Genomic DNA, 23,234 nt, shown 5'->3' with positions numbered 1-23,234 from the left:
TTAGAGATTGAATCCTTGCTGAGCAATGAGAATAGTACTGAACAAGTGAAGTCTCTGCTAATGGAAAGGAAACAACTGCAGAGTGAAGCCCAGGGTTACTTACAAGAGATTCACCGCAAAGAACAAGAACTTCAAAAACTGAATAGCAAGGTAACATATTTCTGAGGTTCAGTTCATGTAAAATGTTTCCTTTAAGCTTTCTATAACCTATGAATAAAATATGAATTTAATTCTGAAGATTGTGTGGCGTACGATCTGATCAGCTCTTATTCACTATTTTGTTGGCACAGATTATCCAGAGCATTGAAGAGAGAACCACATTATCTAACCAGCTAAAAGCAGTCTGTCAGACTCTACGTGATACCCAGTTACGTTATGGGGATCTTCAGGATCGCTATTATCAACTAGAAAGACGGTACCAGGCAATGCGCTCATCTTTGCACAATGAAGAGGAAGTAAGTGGATGGGCTATCAAGGTACTTTATAATTCACTCATTTCATAGAACATAGAACCGTACAGCACAGGAACGGACCCTTCGGCCCACAATGTTGTGCTGAACATGATGACAAATGAAACTAATCCCTTCTGCCTGCCCTTGGACCATACCATAGAAATTAATAGAATCCCTACAGTATGGAAACAGGCCACTCAGCCCAACAAGTCCACACCGACTCTGAGAAGCATGACCCCGAGACTCACCCCCATGCCCTATCCCTGTAACCTTGCATTTTCCACAGCTAATCCGCCTAACGTACATATCCCTGGACACTAAGGGCAAATTAGCATGGCCAATCCACCTAAACTGCATAAATTTGGATGATGGGAGGAAAACAGAGCACCTGGTGAAAACCCACGCAGACAAGGGGAGAATGTGCAAACTCCGCACAGACAGTCGCCCGAGGGTGGAATTAAACCTGGGTCCCTAGTACTGAGGCAGCAGTGCCACCCACTGAGCCACCGAGTTGCCCCATATCTCTCCATTCCCTGCATATTTGTATGCTTATCTAAAAGTCCTTTAAATGCAGTTATTGTATCTGCCTTCACCACCACCCCGGCAGTGTGTTCCAGACTCCTATCATTCTCTGTGTAAAATAAAAACTTGCCCCTTACATCTCCTTTTAACTTGCCCCCTTACCTTAAATGGATACCCCCAAGTATGAAACATTTCAAATCTGGGGAGAAAGATTCTGACCGTCAACCCTATGTATATATCTCATAATTTGATACACTTCTATCAAGTCTCCCCTCAGCCTCCACTGCTCCGGAGAAAACAACACGAGCTTTTCCAGCCTCTCCTCACAGCTCATACGCACTAATCCAGGCAGCATCCTGATAAACTTCTTCTGCGCCCTCTCCAAAGCTTCCACATCCTTTCTGTAATATGGCGACCAGAACTGAATGCAATATTCTAAGGGAGGCCTAACCAAAGCCTTAGAAAGCTGCAACATGACATCCTGATTCTTGTACTCAGTTTCTCGACCAATAAAGGGAAGCATGCCATATGCCTTCTTTACCACCCTATCTAATTGGGTGGCAACTTTCAGGGAGCTATGGACTTGAACCCCATGATCCTTCTGTATATCAGTGCTGCTCAGAGTCCTACCATTAACTGTCCAGAGACAGTATGTTCCTGTTATGATGAAGGGCAAGGCTAGTAGGTGTAGGGAATGCTGGATGAATAGAGGAATTGAGGTTTTGGTCAAGAATAAGAAAGAAGTATATGTCGGGTATAGACAGCAGGGATCGAGTGATTCCCTAGAACATATAAAAGCAGTCACAGCAAAAAGGGGGCATGAGATAGCTTTGGCAAATAGGGTTAAGGAGAATCTGAAAGGATTTTACAAATGCATTAAGGACAAAACGGTAACCAAGGAGAAAATAGGGCCCCTTAAAGATCAGTAAGGCCACCTGTGTGTAGAACCGCAAGAGATAGGGGAGATACCAAATGAGTATTTTGCATCATTGTTTACTGTGGAGAAGGATATGGAAGAAAGAGAATGTGGGGAGATAAATAGTGTCATCATGAAAAATGTCCATATTACAGAGGAGAAGATGCTGGACGTCTTAAGACGCATAAAGATGGATAAATCCCCAGAACTTGATCAGATGTACCCCAGAGCTCTGAGATAATTATATCATCGATAGACATAGGTGACGTGCTGGAAGACTGGAGGTTGGCTAACGTGATGCCATTATTTAAGAAAGGTGGTAAGAAAAAGCCACAGAACTGTAGACCAGTGAGCCTTACATCGGTGGTGGGCAAGTTGTGCGAGGGAATCCTGAGGGACAGGATTTACATGTAATTGGAAAGGCAAGGACTGATTGGGGATAGTCAATGTGGCTTTGTGTGTGGGAAATCGTGTCTCACGAACTTAATTGAGTTCTTTGAAGAAGTAACAAAGCGGATTAGAACATAGAACAGTACAGCAACAGTACAGGCCTTCCGGCCCACGATGTTGTGCCAACCTATTATCCTACTCTAAGATCAAACTACCCTGCATACCCTACATTTTACTATCATAAGGATTGATGAGGGCAGGGCAATGGACATGACCTGTATGGATTTCACCTATCCCACCAGAGGACCGAACACTCTGGACCACTGCTACACAACCATCAATGATGCCTATCACTCAATCCGCCACCCACACTTTGGAAAATATGACCACAGCGCTGTGTTCCTCCTCCCAGCTTACAAGCAGAAGCTGAAATGGGAGAATCCTTCACGAAACGAAGTACAGTGCTGGTCTGAGGCAGCAGAAGACAGTCTCTGGGAATGTTTGGACTCGGTGGACTGGACCGCATTCAAATATTCAGGAGAAATCCTAGACAAGTATGCCACCACCATCACAGACTTCACTAGCAAACACATGGAGGACAGTGTACCAAAGAAATTAATCCGAGTGTTCTCCAACCATAAACCTTGGATGAACCAGGAAATCCACTCCCTGCTGAAGACCAGACTTGCAGCATTCAAGTCAGGTGACCCGGACCAAGACAGAAAATCCAGATATGGCCTCCGCAAAGCCATCAGGGAGGCCAAGAAGCAGTAATGGACCAAGTTACGGACCCAAACCTACCAAACAGATACCTGCTGTCTATATCAAGGACTAAACGAAATTACGGGATACAAAATGAAACAGTGTAAGATAGCAGACTATGACACATCCCTCCCTAACACACTCCATGCTTTCTATGCTCGGTTTGAGCTGAATACCACAGTGTGGCAATGCCTGCCCCAACATCCCCCGACACACCTCTTCCCTCTGTCACCGCTTCAGAATTCAGTTCAGTCTTCCTGAGAGTCAACCCATGGAAAGCAATGGGCCCGGACGGTGTCCCCAGCCGATCACTCAGATCCTGTGCGATCAACTGGCGGAGGTATTCACCAACATCGTCAACCTGTCCTTCTAATAAGCCAAAGTCCCCACCTGCTTCGAGAATACCATCATATATCCCCGTACCCAAGAAAACAGATGCAGTGTGCCTTAATGACTACCGCCCAAAGGCTCTGACTTCAGTAATCATGAATTCCTTTGAGGGGCTGGTGGTGGTTCACATCAACTCCAGTCTCCCAACCTACCTTGATCCCCTACCGACACAACAGGTCCACAGAGGATGTCATATCCCTAGCCTTGCACTCATCCCTGGAACATCTGGACAACAAAGACACCTATGTGGGACTCCTGCTCATTGACTACACCTCCGCCTTCAACACCATTATCCCGCCCAGACTGATCTCAAAACCGCGTGTTCTGATGAAGGGTCTAGGCCAGAAACGTCAGCCTTTCTGCTCCTATGATGCTGCTTAGCCTGCTGTGTTCATCCAGCTCTGCACCTTGTTGTCTCAAAACCGCGTGACCCTGGTCTTGGCTCCGCCCTCTGCAACTGGATCCTTAGCTTTCTGACCCATAAGCCGCAATCAGTGAGGAAAGGTAACCGCCCCCCCCCCCCAAAAACCCCCCACCACCCCCCCCCCCCCCCCCCCCCCCCCCCCCCCGCCAAGGATGCGTCCTCAGTCCCCTATTGTACTCCCTGTACACCTACAACTGTACAACTGACGACACCACCATTGTATGACGGATATTTAACAACGACAAGTTAAAGTACAGAAAGGAGATAGAGGGTTTGGTGATGTGATTATTTGTTATTATATGTGATTATTTACTGTATTCCATGCATATGCGTACATGCACGTTAATTCTGCTTTGAACTTTCTTTCTCCCGTACTATGGCATTATGTATTAATTGCCTATTTGCTGTTCGCATGCCAGCCATATCTCTGAGTATTTTGCAAGCCCTGCTATTCTGCTCCTGAACTATTCTTTTATAGTTCTGACACCTGTGCCAAGTTAGTTTAAAGCTAGACAGTGTTTGGTTTGCCCATTGACCTCAGTTTTCCTTGAATTTATAGGCATAACAAGTGTTGGAAAATTGGATTCTCATCCTTTTTCAATTGTATTTGTAGAATGAAGCAAATGAAGAAGTTCCACCAGGGGCTCCACAAGAACGTGCTAGTGTTATAGTTGAAATTGACAACTTTGAGCTGAGTGAACTACGGAGAAGGTGAGTGCTGTTTGTTTTGCAGTTTTACAGCAATAAATACCACAATGATTTAATCTATTCACAACCTAAAGAGAAATTCCATCGTTTGAAAATGTGTGTGTATATGTTTCAAATAATTCTGAGTTTGGTAGAGAAATAAATTATTGTTTATGAAGTTCACAAAACAGAGTGTCAGTTAATCACCACCTTTACAGCAAATAAAATAGATAACTCTGTGGTGGCTAAAGTGAAAAGGTGGTAAAAAGGCCTGGAATTCTGTGATTACTATTGGCTATTAAATGAAAGGAGAAAGGACTTTCGACACATTGGTCCAAACAGCAAAATTATACCAACAAGACTCATATTGAAGGGTATGACAAGAAATAGTAAGGAATTTAGTGATGCCTTAATCGACCAGACTCTCTAGTTTCAGATGCAGCATTACTAGATTTAAATTAAGATGTTGTTCACACAGACTCCTTTCGAATAAACCTGGGATTTGAGAATGGAAGTTGACTTTTAGGCAGTCTAGGGGCTTCATAAGATTGGCCTAGGCTTACAATCGAGAGATGACACTCCACTTTCACTGCACATTGCCGCCAGCATATACAACAGAGACTGTTATGCCAGAGTGGAGCTCCTGAGCCCGTTGGGGCCATATTTAGCATAGAATTGGCCACCAGTGCACAAATTATCATTGCACAAGATCGAAGGCTGACTTGACCAGGACTTTGGAAAACAGCAAACTTTAGTTAAAAAGGAAAGAATGGACAAATGAACTACAATCCAAGCATCAAATTTAAAGTTGTGTATGGTCAAATCTAGGTTAGATGGTCATAGAACATAGAACATTACAGCGCAGTATAGGCCCTCCGGCCCTCGATGTTGCGCCGACCTGTGAAACTAATCTGAAGCCCATCTAACCTAAACTATTCCATTATCATCCATATGTTTATCCAATGACCATTTAAATGCCCTTAAAGTTGACGAGTCTACTACTTTTGCAGGCAGGGCATTCCATGCCCTTACTACTCTCTGAGTAAAGAACCTACCTCTGACATCTGTCCTATATCTATCACCGCTCAATTTAAAGCTATGTCCCCTCGTGCTAGCCATGACCATCCGAGGAAAAAGGCTCCCACTGTCCACCCTATCTAATCCTCTGATCATCTTGCATGTCTCTATCAAGTCACCTCTTAATCTTCTTCTCTCTAACGAAAACAGCCTCAAGTCCCTCAGCCGTTCCTCATAAGACCTTCCCTCCATACCAGGCAACATCCTGGTAAATCTCCTCTGCACCCTTTCCAATGCTTCCACATCCTTCCTATAATGCGGTGACCAGAACTGTACGCAATACTCCAAGTGCGGTCGCACCAGAGTTTTGTACAGCTGCAACATGACCTCATGGCTCCGAAACTCAATCCCTCTACCAATAAAACCTAACATACCGTACGCCTTCTTAACAATGCTATCAACCTGGGTGGCAACTTTCAGTGATCTATGCACATGGACACCGAGATCTCTCTGCTCATCCACACTACCAAGAATCTTACCATTAGCCCAGTACTCTGTATTCCTGTTACTCCTTCCAAAGTGAATCACCTCACACTTTTCCGCATTAAACTCTATTTGCCACCTCTCAGCCCAGCTCTGCAGCTTATCTATGTCCCTCTGTAACCTGCAACATCCTTCCGCACTATCCACAACTCCACCGACTTTGGTGTCATCTGCAAATTTACTAACCCATCCTTCTACGCCCTCATCCAGGTCATTTATAAAAATGACAAACAGCAGTGGCCCCAAAACAGATCCTTGAGGTACACCACTAGTAAATGAACTCCAGGATGAACATTTCCCATCAACCACCACCCTCTGTCTTCTTACAGCTAGCCAATTTCTGATCCAAACCGCTAAATCACCCTCAATCCCATTCCCAGAGAATAGTGGATCTGTGGCATAATAGACCAGGCTGGTAACTCATTAATTGGATGCCAGTTTGCTGAATTCCTTTGAGTGAGAACTGGATCTGATTCTGGTTGGGGACAATATGCTTGCGCAATGGCAGCACCTGTGAAGAAAAAATCAGAATTAACCTTTCGGGTCCGGTGACCCTTACTCAGAACTCAGGAAGGGTCACCGGACCTGAAACGTTAACTCTAATTTTTTCTTCACAGATGCTGCCAGACCTGCTGAGCTTTTCCAGCAACTTGGGATTTTGTTCCTGATTTACAGCATCCACAGTTCTTTCAGTCTTTATGCCTGCACAATAGGTCAGTACAGCATCACAATAAAAGGGTCAGTGTGATCTCCTGGACATAGGGAGTGTACCAAAGGCCCCAGGCAGTCAGGGAGTGATATGCAATTTCCCTTTTATTCACCAAATTGACCTGAGATTTTTTTTTACCTCTTCCAGCAGATCACATGGGTGGGGAAGCAAGTGTGCATTTGATGACACACAGGGTATCACAATTGTGTTGGACAGACTGGATGAACCAGCAGACCTTTTCCCATCTACCATTGTTTGTACACTCATAATATTCTTAGTCAGAAAATTGCTTAAAAGGGGGCGGGTGTAAGTACAGAAACATTTTGAGAACCAAAAATAATATTATATAAGAGCAGATACTGACAGAGCTGTTTTAGATATTGTAAACCTGCTTTGTTTGGTTTTTCATTTGACAATTTAAAAGTTGAAAATTATAGCCCATGAGTCTATGTCTTGCTTTCCTTCTGACGGTGCCTTTTCAGGGAAGCATCCTATGAAGAATCTGTAAGCAATTCAGATCAAAACTGAGAGCAGCCATAGCTCATAACAAGCAGACCAAGACCAGGTTGAGTGACCAATTTAAGTTTCTCTGAAATGAAACCAATTTACTAGTGTTTTAACTGCTAATTCTATCACGGCCTCTTTCCCTCTGAGCTATTTGTCAGAACTGCATTCGCTGCCAATCTAGTTTAAATCCAACCCAACAGCTTTGACGAACTTTCTCTCAAAGACCCGATCCTGTTCAGATGTAACCCATTCAACTTCCGTAGATCCTATCTCCCCCAGAAATGATCCCAATGCCTCAGGAATCTAAAGCCCTCCATCCTGCACCATTTTTCCAACCTGCATTCATCTGCTCTATTCTTCTGTTCCTATTGGATACAAAATTGGCGTGGTGGTAGAAGACAGAGGACGGTGGTAGAGGGTTGTTGTTCAAACTGGAGATCTGTGACAGTGGTGTGCCTCCAGGATCGGTGCTGGGTCCATTGTTGTTTGGCATTTATATCAATGATTTGGATGAGAATATAGTAAGTATGGTTAGTAAATTTGCGGATGAGACCAAAATAGGTGGTATAGTGGATAGTGAAGAAGGTTACCAAAGATTACAAAGAGATCTTGATCAGATGATCCAGTGGGTCCAGAAGTGGGCTGATGGAATTTAATTTAGATAAATGGGAGGTGTTGCATTTTGGTAGGGCCCTGAGGAGTGTTGCTGAACAGAGGGACCTCGGGGTGCAGGTTCATAGTTCCTTGACATTTGTGTCGCATGTAGACAGGGTGGTGAAGGAGACGTTTGGCACACTTGCTTTCATTGATCAGAGCATTCAGTATAGGAATTGGGATATCATGTTGTAACTGTACAGTACATTGGTGAGGCCACTTTTGGAATACTGCATACAATTCTGGTTGTCCTACTATAGAAAGGATGTTGTTAAACTGGAAAGGATGCAGAAAAAATTTACAAGGATGTTGCCAGGTCTGGAGGGTTTGAATTATAAGGAGAGGCTGGATAGACTGAGACTTTTTTCCTTGGAGCGTCAGATGCTGAAGTGTGACCTTTCAGAAGTTCATAAAATCACGAGGGGCTTAGATAAGATGAATAGCTGAGGTCTCTTTCCAAGGGTAGGAGTTCAAACCTAAAGGGCATATGTTTAAGGTAAAAGGGAAAAGATTTAAAAGGGACCTAAGGGGCAAATGTTCCATACAGAGGGTGGTGCGAGTATGGAATGAGCTGCCAGAGGAAGTGGTGGAGGCTGGTGCAGTTACAGCATTTAAAAGACATTTGGACAGGTACATGGATAGGAAAGATTTAGAAGGATATGGACCAAATGCAGGTAAGTGTGACTAGTTTAGTTTGGAAAACATGGTCAGCATGGATAAGTGGACCAAGGAGTCTGTTTCCATGCTATGTGACTCTATACTCACTACTGTACCGGGAGTAATCCAGAGATTACTACCTTGGAAGTCCTACTTTTCAATTTCCCACCTAACTCCCTAAAGTCTGCTTACAGGACCTCACTTCGCTTCCTTCCTGTGTCATTGGTCCCAACATGGACCATGACTCATGGCTGTTCACCCTTCCTCTTCAGAATGCCCTCCAGCTGTTCCATGACATCGTTGAGTCCAGCACCCAGTGGAGAGATGTCAATGGCCTTAGAAGTGCCTGTCTACTCCCCTCACTAACGAATCTTCACCCCCTTGTCCTTTCTGTCTTCTTCATATTCTCCCTATTCTTCCCCTCCACCGACCTGGTCAGGTAGACCATGTACATTGCTGCCATGGCTCTGACTGGCCTCCAGAGTGGATTCATGAATCACACTGTTTTCCAAGACCAAAATCAGTGTGAAAGCAAGAAACACTTGAGGAATTCCTCAGTACCTAGCTGGTCCCCTTCTTCTGTCTGGCTGTCTGCAGGATCTTGTTCTTTGCAGGTTTCTTGGTTCAAAAATGCACCATTGGCTGTGAAGTACTTCAGGACTTTACAATGGTTTTAAAGGCACCATGCACGTACATACAATAACAGCAAAATATTGTGGATGCTGGAAATCTTAAGCAAACACAAAACGCTAGATAAACTCAAGGTCTAGAAGCATCTATGGAGAGAGAAACAGTTAACATTTCAAGCTTAGAATGACCCTTCAGTTTCTGTTTAATAGAGGTCTTTAGTCAGTCGCTCATTGGTCAGACTCTTTTTTGTACATGTGATCTAGGCTTGCAGAATCGGATCAACGTAATGATTCAGCTCACCAGGAGCTGTCCCAGTTAACAGAAATGTTAGCACATGAAGAACTAAGGAGAAGGGCTGCAGAAGAAGCATTGATAGCAGCTGAAGAAATGCTAAAGGGGTCAGTGTTAAAACCGAACATCTTTTTGAATTTTCCTGGAACATCACATTGTTGCCTTGTCTTTGTTATTCATTGTATAAGTGCATGAACTATATGTACAGTCATTACTGCATGAAACTAACCAGAATTATACATTTCAGTATTTGAGTGTTTGTCCGGTGGAAAAAGACATGTGAGTTGACAGAATTATACGATCAAATTGCATAGAAACACTTCATTCTTTCATCAAGCCTGTGGGAATGATTTAAAGAGGGTTTCCAATGAGTCCTGCATTCCTGCTATACTTGCCATAGTCCAACAAATTCTTCCTCTTTTAAGTAGAATTCCAACTCTTGCTTCTACTCCACTACCCTTTCAGGCCATGCAATCACAGTTATAACTTACTGAATATATTTCTCCTCATTCCTTTCTTGACTTTTTTAACCAGTTATTAAACATTTGTATTGTCTGGTTAGCGAGCATTTTCTCCCTTCCCATGCTATTTCAACCCCTCAAAAAAATCCACTGTCTATAGAAACCTAGTTCCTTAGGCATTTGAACCTAATTTAGAAACTCAGAAGCTTTTTCTTTCCTAAGTCTTGAGGAGCATTGGAAGTTTTGTCGATATTGTATTGAGCTGTTTTTACTTTACATTCTTTTCTTTCCAGTCTTGACATTACTGCTGTCAGACAAACACCTAGAGAGTACACCATACAACTGGAATCTGATGAGGAACGTGAAGCATTGATCATAGATCCCAGCGAACAAGTCGTGGTCCGGAAGGTGTGTAACAACATTTGTTTCTTCACATGCTATTTTTGATCCAGTTTGCAAAAAATATCTTCTTCCCCTCTCTACCTCTTCTCTTCCCCAGCTCCCTCCCACCACCAATGGTACTGTGCCATATTTGTTGTCTAGGTAGGCCTAGTGGTATTATCGCTAGACTATTAATCCAGAAACGTAGCTAATGTTCTGAGGACCCAGGTTCAATTCCCACGACGGCAGATGGTGGAATTTGAATTCAATAAAAAAAAGGTCTGGACTTAAGAATTACTGATCACCATGAAATCATTGCCAATTATCAGAAAAACCCATTTGGTTCACTAATGTCCTTCAGGGAAGGAAATCTGCCACCCTCACCTGGTCTAGCCTACATGTGACTCCAGACCCACAGCAATGTAGTTAACTCTCACTGCCCTCTGAAACGCCCTCTAGCAAGCCATTAAGTACCAACTGAATGTACCAATCTCTACAAAGTCTCAAAGAAATGAAACCAGACGGATCACCTGGCATCGACCTAGGCACCAGAAAAGACAACAGCAGAAACAGCCCTGTTGACCCTTCCAAGTCCTCCTCACTAACATCCGGGGATTAGTGCCAAAATTGGGAGAGCTGTCTCACAGATTAGTCAAGCAACAGCCTGATGTAGTCATACTCACAGAATCATATCTTACAATGTTCCAGACATCACCATCCCTGGATATGTCCTGTCCCACTGGCAGGACAGACCCAGCAGAGGCGGTGGCACAGTGGGAGTTGCTCTGGGAACCCTCAACATTGATTCTGGATCCCATGAAGTCTCATGGCTTCAAGTTAAACATGGGCAAGGAAACCTCCTGCTGATGACCACAAACTGTCCTCCTTCAGCTGATGAATCAGTGCTCCTCCATGTTGAACAACACTTGGACAAAGCACTGAGAATGGCAAGGGCACAAAATGTACTCTGGGTGGGGGGGTTTCAATGTCCACCACCAAGAGTGGCTCAGCTGCAGTACTACAGATCGAATTGGTCAAGTCCAAAAGGACATGATGCTAGCCTGGGTCTGCGGCAGGTGGTGAAGGAACCAACAAGAGGGAAAAGCATACTTAACCTCTTCCTTACCAATCTGCCAGCTGCAGTTGCACCTGTTGATGACAGGATCGGTAAGAGTGACCATCGCACAATCTTTGTGGAGTCAAAGTCCCGCCTTCACATTGAGAATAACCTCTATCGTGTTGTGTGGCAGTATCACCGTACTAAATGGAACAGACTTCACATAGATCTAGCAACTCAAGACTGGGCATTCATGAGACACTGTGGGCCATCAACAGCAGCAGAATTGTACTCCAGCACAATCTGTAACCTCATGGCCCAGCATATCCTCCACTCAACCATCACCATCAAGTCAGGGGGTCAATCCTGTTGAGTGGAGAGTGCAGGAGGGCATGTCAGGAGCAGCACCAGGCATACCTGAAGATGAGCTGTCAACCTGGTGAAGCCACCAAACAGGACTACTTGCACACCAAGCAGCAAAAGCAGCAAATGATAGACAGAGCTAAGCGATCCCACAACCAACAGATTGGATCTAAGCTCTGCAGTCCTGCCACATCCAGTCGTGAATGGTGGTGGACAATTAAACAACTCACTGGAGGAGGGGTGTCCACAAATACCTCGATCATCAATGATAGAAGAGCCCAGCACATCAGTGCAGAAGATAAGGCTGAAGCATTTGCAGCAACCTTCAGCCAGAAGTGCCAAGTGGATGATCCATCTCGGCATCCTCCATTGGTCCCCAGCATTACAGATACCAGTCTTCAGACAATTCAATTCGCTCCATGTGATATCAAGAAATGGTTGGAGACACTGGATACTGCAAAGACTATGGGCCCTGACAACATACCGTCAATAGAACTGAATGTAGTGCTCCCCTAGCCAACTGTTCCAGTACAGGTGCAACACCGGCATCTACTTGGCAATGTGGAAAATTGCCCAAGAATGTCCTGTACACAAAATGCAGGACAAATCCAACCCCACCAATTACCGCCCCATCAGTCTACTCTCAATCATCAGCAAAGTGATGGAAGATGTCATCAACAGTACTATCAAATAACACCTGCTCAGTGACTCCCAGTTTGGATTCCACCAGGGCCAGTCAGCTCCTGACCTCATTACCACCTTGATTCAAACATGGGCAAAAGAGCAGAATACCAGAGGTGAGGTGAGAGTGACAGCCCTTGACATCAAGGCTGCATTTGTACAGGTGTGGCATCAAGGAACCCCTGGCAAAACTGAAATCGATGGGTATCAGGGGGCAAACTCTCCGGTGGTTGGAGCCATACCTGACACATAGAAAGATGGTTGTGGTTGTTGGAGGTCAATCATTTCAGCTCCAGAACATCTCTGCAGAAGTTCCTCAGGGTAGTGTCCTCGGCCCAACAATCTTTAGCTGCTTCACCAATAACCTTCCCTCCATCATAGGGTCAGAAGTGGGGATGTTCGCCGAAGATTACACAATGTTCAGCTCCATTCGTGACTCCTCAGATACTGAAGCAGTTGGTGTTCAAATGCAACAAGATCTGGACAATATCCAGGTTTGGGCTCACAAGTGGCAAGTGACATTCAAGCCACGCAAATGCCAGGCTATGACCATCACCAATAAGAGACAATCTATCCACCGTCCCTTGACATTCAATGGTGTTACCATCACTGAATCCCCCACTATCAACATCCTGCGGGTTATCATTGACCAGAAACTCAACCAGACTCACCACATAAACACAGTGGCTAAAAGAGCAGGTCAGAAGCTAGGAATGCTATGAAGTGTACTCACCTCTTGACTCCTCAAAACTTGTCCACCATCTACAAAGCACAAGTCAGGAGTGTGATGGAATACTCCTCACTTGCCTGGATGGATGCAGCCCCAACAACACTCAAGAAGCTTGACACCATCCAGGACAAAATAGTCCGCTTAATTGGCACTACATCCACAAGCATCTACTCCCTCCGCTGCTCAGTAGCAGCAGTGTGTACAGTCTACAAGATGCACTTCTGAAATTCACCAAAGATCCTCAGACAGCACCTTCCGAACCCATGACCACTTCCATGTCGAAGGACAAGGGCAGCAGACATATGGGAACACCACCACCTCCAAATTCCCCTCTAAGCCATTCACCATCCAGACTTGGAAATATATCCCCGTTCCTTCATTGTTGCTGGTTCAAAATCCTGGAATTCCCTCCATAATGGCATTGTGTGTCCACCCAAAACAGCAGCTGGACTGCAGCAGTTCAAGAAGACAGCTCACCACAACCTTCTCATGGGCAGCTACAGATGGGCAAGAAATGCTGGCCAGCCAGTGACGCCCACATCCCACAAATGAATAAGAGAAAAATAAAATATGCTTTTTCATGAAGATACCACAAATCTTTGTATAGATTAGGAAAATAAAATTGGCAAAGTTAGCCTTGAGGAAAAATTCATAGCATATTTGGGATAAGTTTCCTGGAACAGTATGTTGTGGATTCTACCAGGGATGAGACTATTCTAGATACGATAACTTGTAATGAAGCAGGTTTAATAAATGATTTCAGAGTAAAAGATTCCCTAAGTAACAGTGACCGTAACATGGTAGAATTTAGCGTTCAGTTTAAGAGTGAGAACTTCAGTCAGAAACAACGGTGCTAAATTTAAACAAGGGACTTAGATAGGGATGGGATTTGAATTGTGTGAAGTGGATTGGGAAAGAACTTTAACAGAAAAGACCCTGTTGAAGCATGTTTAAGAAATTCATGTATGACACCAAAGATATATCCCACTGAGGAGGATGAAATTTAAGAAGGGGTTAAACCAAGCATAGTTAACCACAGAAACATAGAAAATAGGAGTGTAATAAGCCATTCGGCCTTTTCAGAATGCTGTACCATTCATTATGACCATGGCTGATCATTCAATTCAATAGCCTGTTACTGCTTTTCTCCCATATCCTTTTTTCTTCCCCTTAGCTCCAAGTGCTATGTCCAACTCCTTGAAATGATGCAATATTTTGGCTTTGATTGCTTTCAGGTTCAGTACATTCTGGTGAAAATAATTTCTCCTCATCTCTGTCCTAAATGGCTTATCCCTTATCTTCAGACCATGACCCCTGGTTCCGGATTCCCTGCCATCAGGAACATCCTGCATCTGCCTTAACTAGTCCTGTTAGAATATTTGGGGATTCAATGAGACTTGCCCCCTGTGAATATAATCCTAACTGATTCAACCTTTCCCCATACATCAGTCCTGCATCCCGGTAAACATCTGGTAAGCCTTCGATCTGCTCCCTCCATAACAATACACTACCCCAAATTCCATGTGCCTTAATTTTACACGCTGATCACTTCTGTGGACTTTCAGAAGGCTTTTAACAAAGTCCCAAATAAGCCACATTCACTGGCTCCCCTTCATCAATAAACTCAATTTAAAGAATTCCAGTCGATTTGTCAAGCATGATTGTCAAGCCTCTCTGCTCCTATGATGCTGCTTGGCCTGCTGTGTTCATCCAGCCCTGCACCTTGTTGTCTCGGATTCTCCAGCATCTGCAGTTCCTACTATCTATGATTTCCCTTTTGTAACTTTATGAAATTCTACCACTGTTTTCCCAACTGCTCAGCTATTAAATCTTTTATAATGGATTCTAGCATTTTCCTCACTAGCAACGTCAGACTGACTGGTCTATAATTTCTGGATTTCTTTCTGCCTCTCTTCATAAATGGAGGGGTCATATTAGTGACCCTCGAATCTGTAGAAACTGTTCCAGAGTCTAAAGAATCCTGGAAAATGGCCATTAATTTTTCACTGTTTCTAAGACCATTTCCCGAAGTAATTTGGGATATAGTTTATCAGGCCCTGGGGATTTATCAGCCCTCAGTCCCATCAATTTACCTCAATACTGTTTTCCTTGCTAATACTGATTTCCTTCAGCACCTCTCTCTTACTAAACCCTGTTTCGCCAACATTTGTAAGCAGGGAAGTTTAGAATAGTATTAAATTGAAACAAAAATCATACAATGTAGCAAAGATTAGTGGTAAACCAGTGAATTGGGAAAGCTTTAAAAGCCAACAAAAAATGACAAAAAAAACTAATGAGGGGGAAAAAATACTCTGAGGGCAAAGTAACGAGTTTTATCAAGATGGACAGCAAGAACTTCTTTACAATTATTTACAATATACCTTAATGACTTGAGTGAGGAAAGTGAATATGCAATAACCAAGTTTGCAGTTGACACAAAAATAGGTGAGAAGACAATTAGTGAGGACTAAAGAGTCTGCAGAGGAATATAAACAGGTTAGGTGAGTAGGCAAAAACTTTGCAGATGGAATAGAATGTGGGAAAGTATGAGGTTATACACTTTGGCAGGAAGAATCAAGGAGCTGAATATTATGTAAATGGGGAAGGACTGAATAAATCTACAGCACAGAGATTTGGGAGTCTTGTACATGAATCACAAAAGCTAATATCCAAGGTCAAGGTGTAATATGGTACGGACCACACCAAACACCCCTGAAATATTTTAAGAAGGTAGCCCAGACCTGAACATTTTCTTATTTTAAAGGTAGATGTGAAGTGCATGTTTCAAATGTGACGTTATTGGTCAAACTACTCGACGTTAAGTAAAACACAGTCTATTTAAACACTGTAGTTAAAATACAAACAAAAAAAATAGGAATTTAGAATAATTTAACTATTGGAAAACTTAAACGAATAATAGATACAGTACCTACAACAAATTAACTGTTCCAATTTAGTAACATCCCATAAAAACACCCCCTTGCAAAAAGTCAAATTCAGATACAGATTCTTACGTGCAGTTCTCCAATCCTGGAGGAATAAACATTAAGAGAAAATTCTGAGAGTGTAGCAGCCAAAAGATATTCACTGAGGCTTTCAACTTTTTTGAGACCCCAAACAAGCTTCTGACTGCTGACAAAACCAAAACCCAGAAACCTTGATCTGAGAGACCTGGCCACACCCATTCAGGCTGTTTTGAAAAAAAACCCAGGTCTCTCTCATGGTTACTTTCGTGGTTCTGGTAGACTGCTCCGCGCCTCTGCTTTACAACCTTTTTTTCAAAAAATAACAGGACTAGGTAACCTTTTAAAGTGACAGCATCGTCACAGTAGAGAAGGGAAATGAAATAAAAACCAGAAGAACTGCAGATGCTGTAAATCAGGAACAAAAACAAAGTTGCTGGAAAAGTTCAGCAGGTCTGGCAGCATCTGTGAAGGAGAAAACAGAGTTAACATTTTGGGTCTGGTGACCCTTCCTCAGAACTCAGTATCCTCTGATGAAATATTGGCTTTTATGATGATAATTCTGTAAGTTTTAAGTTACTTATGGATAAGGATAAGAGTAGTCCACAAGTGAAAATATTAATTTGGGGGAAGGATAGCTGCGACAACATTAGTTAGGAACAGAATGTAAATTCGGGGTGGCTGTTTGAGGGTAAATCCACATCTGTCATGTGGTAATCTCTTAAAGGCCAGTTGATTAGAGTTCAGGACCAGCATACTCCTGTGCAAGTGAAGGATAAGGAAAGCAAGATTAGGGAGCCTTGCTGACTGGAGAAATTGAGCTTAGTGAGAAAGAGAAATGAAACAGAGTTAGGAGACTGAAGACAAACAAAGCCCTTGAATATAAAGCAAGCAGGAAAGAACTTAAACAAGGAGTTAGAAGGGTGACAAGGGGCTATCGAATGATCTTGGCAAACAGGAATAAGGAAAATCCCAAGGCTTTTTTACATGTATATAAGGAACAAGAGGGTAGCTAGGGAAAGGGTAAGTTCATTCAAGGACAAAGGAGGAAATTTTATATGTGGAGCCAAAGGATGTGTTTGAGTTCCTTAATGAATACTTTGCATTGGTATTCACAAAGGAGAAGGATATGATGGATGTTAAGTCAGGAAAGGGGCCTGGTGATATTCTCGGGCATGTTGCTGTCAAAAAAGAAGGATGTGTTGGGAGTTTTAACATTAAGATAGATAATTCTTCGGGACCTGATGGGATCTATCCCAGAATGCTGAGAGAGGCGAGGGAGAAAATTGCTGGGGCCTTGTCTAAAATCTTCCTGTCAACTTTAATCACAGGAGAGGTTCCAAAGAACTGGAGAATAGCTAATGTTGTACCTTATTAATCTGGGAAATTATAGGCCAGTGAGCCTTGTGTCAGGGGTAGGGAGATTCAGGACGGAATTTACTCATGTTTAGATAAATATGGACTTATTAGTGAGAGGCAGCATGGCTTTGAATGGGAGTTCATGTCTCACAAACTTGCTTGAGTTTTTTGAGGAAGTAACTAAGATGATCCATGAGGGCAGAGCGGTGGATGTTGTCTACATTGACTTTGGCAAGGTCCTTCATGAAAGGCTGATACAGAAAGTGAAATCACATGAAATCTGTGGTGAGCTGCTAAGATGAATACAGAGCTGGCTTAGTCATAGAGATAGAGAGTAGCAGTGGAAGAGTGTTTACCTGACTGGAGACCTATGACCGGTGGTGTTCTGCATGAATCAGTGCTGGAACCTTAGTTGTTATATATAGGATATGTGTATATATAATATACCCACATATATAATATATATGGAGGAGAATGTAGGTGGCGAGATTAATAGCTTTGCAGATGACAATAAAGATTAGCGTAGCTGCGGAATTGGAGCATTGCCAGAGAGTGCAGCAGGATATAGATAGGCTGGAGACCTGGGCAGAGAAATAGCAGTTGGAATTTGCGAGGTGATGCATTTTGGAAGGTCTAAAATTTACAGTAAATGGCAGAACCCTTAGAAGCATCAACATACAGAAGGATCTAGGCATACAGGTCCACAGTTCCCTCAAAGTAACAGTACAGTAGTTAAGGTGGACAAGAAGGCATATGACATGCTTGTCTTCATCGGTCGGGGTATAGACTATAAAAATTGATAAGTCATGTTACAGCTGTATAGAACTTTAGTTAGGCCATGTCTGGAATATTGTATACAGTTCTAGTCGCCACACTATAAGAAGGATGTGGAGGTGTTGGGGATGGTACAGAAATAGTGTACCAGAATCTTGCCAGTTTTGAAGGGTATTTGTCATGAGGGGAAATTGGACAAGTGCAGTTTGTTTTCACTTGAAAGTCTGACGGCGACCTGTTAGAAGTTTACAAAATTATGAGAGGCATGGTTAGAATGGATAGTCAAGTCTTTTTCCCAGGCTAAACTTGGAGACAAATCATCACAAGTTACCTTCACTTTGGCTGCTTAATAAGATCTCTCACAGATGATCAAGTACTAAAACAATAATTCAGACTTTATTGCATGTAGCAAATATTAAGTAAGCAAGTATAAGCCCGCAATAGACTTCACTATCATCTGATTAATGGTGAAATCTGGCCAGGACTTCAACCAGTAGTGATCTGTTTCTGGAAGTTTCGACACTTCGGTCCTTCTGCAGTGTTGGTCTTCAAAGTTCTGCTGTTGAGTTTTTTGCTTTATTCATTATTCATTCACGGGATGAGGGCGTTGCTGACTAGGCAGCATTTATTGTGCATCCCTAATTGCCCAAAGGGTACTTAAGAGTCAACTACATTGTTGTGGGTCTGGAGTCACATGTAGGCCAGACCAGGTAAGGATGACAGTTCCCTTCCCTAAAGGACATTAGTGAACCAGATGGGTTTTTCCAACAATGGACAGTGGATTCATGGTCATCATTAGACTCTTAATTCCAGATATTCATTGAATTCAAATTCCACCATCTGCCATGGTGGGATTCAAACCTGGTCCCCAAAACATTATCTGGGTCTCTGGATTAACAGTTCAGTGATAATGGCTGATACAGATTTTCATCCTACGGTCTCTGAGGTGATGGATTGATAATTTTTTAAAAAGTCATTTCATCTAAATTACTGCAAGTCTGCAGCTTGCCTTTTCGTCAGAAGTAATTTACTTGTTCCTTGTTAAATTTGGCTTTAACTATCTGTTCAAAGACATAGCTTTCCTGTAATTAACTCCTTAAAAACTTCTGCAGGGCAATCAGTTGTCTGTGGCATAGAGCATCCAGTTTATTGGGCAGATGTCAAAGCAGTTTGCCCTATGCAGCCTCCACTCCCAGATGTGGCTAATTGCTTTCAATTCCTGTATATGTTTGTCGTTGTCCTTTAATAGTTTATTCCAGGCAGAGTTAGTGCTGAGTGTAATAGTTTATCTTTTTTGATTCATTCAGTCTATGAAATTATTAAAGATTGAAGTCTATAATATCACAGTTTAAATGTCAATTACTAGGAGACATACGTTTATGGTAAAAGAGGGTAAGTTTAAAGGAGGAGCAAGTTTTATATACAAAGTGCTAAGTGTGGAATGTGCTGCCTGAGGAGTGGTAAAAGCAGATATAAGAGGGATCTTGACAGATACATAAATAGACAGGGATTAGAGAAATGCTGACTGCCTGGAGGCAAAGAATTTTTAGTTTTGAAAGGCATCATATGCTCAGAATCCCTACTGTGTGGAAACAGGCCCTTCGGCCCAACAAGTCCACACTGACCCTCAAAGCATCCCACGCAGACCCATCCCCCTATAACCCACGTAATCTACACATCTGTGAACACTATGGACAATTTAGCATGGCCAGTAGACTTAGCCTGCACATCTTTGGGTTGTGGGAGGAAACCGGAGTACCCGGAGGAAACCCACACAGACGCGGGGAAAACGTGCAAACTCCACACGGACAGTTGTCAGAGGGTGGAATTGAACCCAGCCCCCTGGTGCTGTGAGGCAGCAGTGCTGACTACTGAGCCACCATACCGCCCATATGTTGGAGTAGGCTTGGTACACTGAAGGTCCTATTCCTGTGCTGTACTGTTGTTTCTTCAGTTTAAAAAGAAATAGAATAAAAATAGGGATGTCATGCTAAAACTATACAAGGCATGAGTCAGACCAAGCTGGAATACTTTGAACAGTTTTGGTCTCCTTACCTATGGAAAGATATACTAGCATTGGAGGTAGTTCAGAGAAGGTTAACTAGGTTGTTCAGGGTATGGAGGGAGTTTTCTATAATGAGAGGCTGAGTAGGTTGGGCTTGTACTCACTGAGTAGAGATGGAAAAAAAAATGTCCAAGAGGAGAAGGAATACCTCTTCCACGTATTCAAGGATAATGGATATCCAAAGAACTGGGTCAGGAGATGCCTACAGGAACAGCATCAGAAAGATTCTACACACCCCAACACACTCATCACACTACCCTACATCAGGAACACGTCAGGACTCACCACAAGACTTCTATGACCGCTGGGCATCAGAGTGGCACACAAGCCCACATCAACCCTACGACAAGTGCTCACCCGAACTAAAGACCCACTCCCCGCCATGGACAGGACCAATGTCATCCACAAGATCCCCAGCAGAGACTGCGAGAAACACTACGTCGGACAAACAGGAAGGAAACTAACAACAAGAGTACATGAACACCAACTGGCTACAAAAAGACACGATCAATACTCACTCATCTCAATCCACATGGACAAGGAGAACCACGACTTCGACTGGGACAACACCAAGATCCTGGGACAGGCTAGGCAGAGACAAGCACGAGAATTCCTGGAAGCATGGCACTCCACGAAGCATGCTATTAATAAACACATTGAACTCGACCCCATATACATTCCACTACGGAGGAAACCCGGAAGTGAAGCAATCCATCGCAACGGACCCTAGAGTTTAAAAACCAGGCGGGAAAACACACCAACGCTTCATCAGAGGCTGCACTGAGGATGTTACCAAGCACGGTAACGAAACGTCTGCGGAACAACAAACCAGCTCGGCGAGCCAACCAACCTCAACACCCACAACCCAAGCTACAGATCTACTCCAAAACCTTTAAAAGTGTTTTTTTCTCTTAAGGGTTATTAATCAGTAAGGGAATCAAAGATTATAGGCATAAGGCAGGAAAGTGGAGATGAGGATTCTCAGATCAGCCATGATCTCTTTGAATAGTAGAGCAGACCCATGGGCCCAATGGCCTATTTCTGCTCCTATGTAGACTATAAGCTCATCGAGACTGCTCTGCCACTTGATCATGTCTAATATGTTCTCAACCCCAATCTTCTACCTCCTGTCTGTAATCTTTGATCCCTTTACTAATCAAGAAACTATCCATTTCTGCCATAAATTCAATCAATGACTTGGCTTCCAAGCCTTCTGTGGCAATGAGTTCCACAGATTCTCCACCCTCTGTTTGAAGAAATTCCTGCTTATCTCAGCTTTAAAGGGTCATCCCTTCACTCTGAGGCCGTGCTCTTGGGTCCAATCTCTCCTGCTTGTGGAAATATCTTCCCCACGTCCACTCTGTCCAGGTTTCTCAGTATTCTGTAAGTTTCATTGATATACCCCCTCAACGTTCTAAACTCTATAGAGTGCAGACCCAGAGTTCTCAACCGCTTCTCGCATAGCAAGCCGTTCATCCCTGGGATAATTTTTGTAAACCTCCTCTGAACCCCATTCCAGACCGTAACATCTTTCCTTAGAAATGGAGCCCAAAACTGCTCACAATATTTCAAATGTAAATACATAATGTCATGTAGTCATACAAATATCCTGTGCTAACTGCCTTGCCATCTGATACTAATCAAGATAGGCTACCAATTCAATTTCTTGAGTGGATACGCTTCTGCCCAATGGAATGTTAATTTGGTGTCTTGTGTTCAGTGACCAGGTTTTCATAGCTAAACCTCTCTGCTAATAATCATAGACTCCTGCAGTATAAATAAGGCAATTCTGTCTCTAATGCCTATGCCACCTCTAAAGAAGAATTATCCAGCTAGTGTCTTGCCCCATTCTTTTACTATAGCCCACAATTTTATCTTTTATTTACATTTCTTTCACACAGGTAAAGAGAGGAGCACTGTCCTTCAAACGGTGGCTGCGCAGCCGAAGCTTGTACTGCTCAAAGATAATGAGCTCAAGGGCCAGATCACGCTACTTAGTCTTTGTGTATTTTGTGACACTACATGTTCTTGTTTTCATGTGCTTGACAGGGTTCTTATAGGTGCATAACATTGACTAGAGGAAAAGATTTTGGGAACTGTATGCATAGTTGTGGTGAGACAGCGGGGTGATGGTGCATTTATGATTTAATCTAATCTGCCCATTAGAAAACTGAGAATATGGGGTGAAATCTTGGTTTCAGGTGCTACCATAACTTACTCTCTGTTAAAGTCAGTGGAGAGACGAGATGCAAAATCAATGCTCCATTTGATCTCGTCAGTTTTCCAAATTTTAGATAAAATAAAAATTACAAGCATGAATTACAGTTCTGTAAATTCTTAGCATATTATAAGTATTGTATGAAGTGTATTGTCAAGATGTCTTTCTTTGAGGTGAGATTGTGAACTGTGTTTCAAACTATAATTGCTTGCTGTTAAATTCAAAAGTTACTCTGCTCTGCTACAAGTTATTCTATGTAATGGTGGTGTATAAATGTAAAATTATGTATATTTTCCAGTGTGTAAAACAATATTATTTAATTCTGATATTCAAGATAGACACCTGGTAAAGATTGAAAGACTATTTTTATGCTTGAAAATGTATTTATAAATTGAAATGGTGCAGGTAGCTCGAGAAACACTGAAGTCATTTGATAATTTAACTACAATGTTACTTTCATCTTGATTATGACAAGCTGTTTGTAACCTGGGTGCAATGTAGAAACAAAGGTTTTGAAAATATTATACCAGTTCATTTCTGGTTTTAAGAAGTTCTTATTAAAAGATAAAATGCATCACATTCTTGTTGAGCAATTCATTGAATGAATACTTGTGATTTTTTTTATGTAGAA

At 42.8% G+C, this 23,234-nt stretch overlaps 1 protein-coding gene across 3 annotated transcripts; it reads left to right on the top strand.

Annotated features, from left to right (window-relative positions):
• Positions 1-6: 6 nt before the first annotated feature.
• Positions 7-23,176, top strand: LOC109916249 (golgin subfamily B member 1-like). Of its 3 annotated transcripts, none has more exons than XM_048607309.1 (6): positions 7-150; positions 291-455; positions 4,470-4,567; positions 9,524-9,658; positions 10,306-10,420; positions 22,287-23,176. In XM_048607309.1, the coding sequence occupies exons 1-6, from the start codon at positions 61-63 to the stop codon at positions 22,443-22,445; spliced, it is 762 nt and encodes a 253-aa protein (XP_048463266.1). In that variant the 5' UTR covers positions 7-60; the 3' UTR covers positions 22,446-23,176. The 3 variants fall into 3 exon arrangements, with proteins under 3 accessions (XP_048463266.1, XP_048463265.1, XP_048463267.1); XM_048607308.1 differs by having other exon boundaries at positions 291-476; XM_048607310.1 differs by lacking the exon at positions 9,524-9,658 and having other exon boundaries at positions 291-476.
• Positions 23,177-23,234: the final 58 nt, after the last annotated feature.

Source organism: Rhincodon typus, chromosome 17, assembly GCF_021869965.1.
Source record: "Rhincodon typus isolate 14 chromosome 17, sRhiTyp1.1, whole genome shotgun sequence".
Classification (NCBI taxonomy): Eukaryota; Metazoa; Chordata; class Chondrichthyes; order Orectolobiformes; family Rhincodontidae; genus Rhincodon; species Rhincodon typus.
Note: the sequence above shows the minus strand (reverse complement) of the source record. Positions and strands in the feature narration are given on the sequence as shown.

What these genes read in the sequence shown, in the direction of transcription:
- LOC109916249 (XM_048607308.1), top strand. Translation starts at nt 61, where the DNA reads ATGGAAAGGAAACAACTGCAGAGTGAAGCCCAGGGTTACTTACAAGAG. An exon ending in TTCAAAAACTGAATAGCAAG is followed by an intron (nt 151 to 290) that starts GTAACATATTTC and finishes TTGTTGGCACAG; the next exon opens with ATTATCCAGAGCATTGAAGA. An exon ending in TAAGTGGATGGGCTATCAAG is followed by an intron (nt 477 to 4,469) that starts GTACTTTATAAT and finishes TTGTATTTGTAG; the next exon opens with AATGAAGCAAATGAAGAAGT.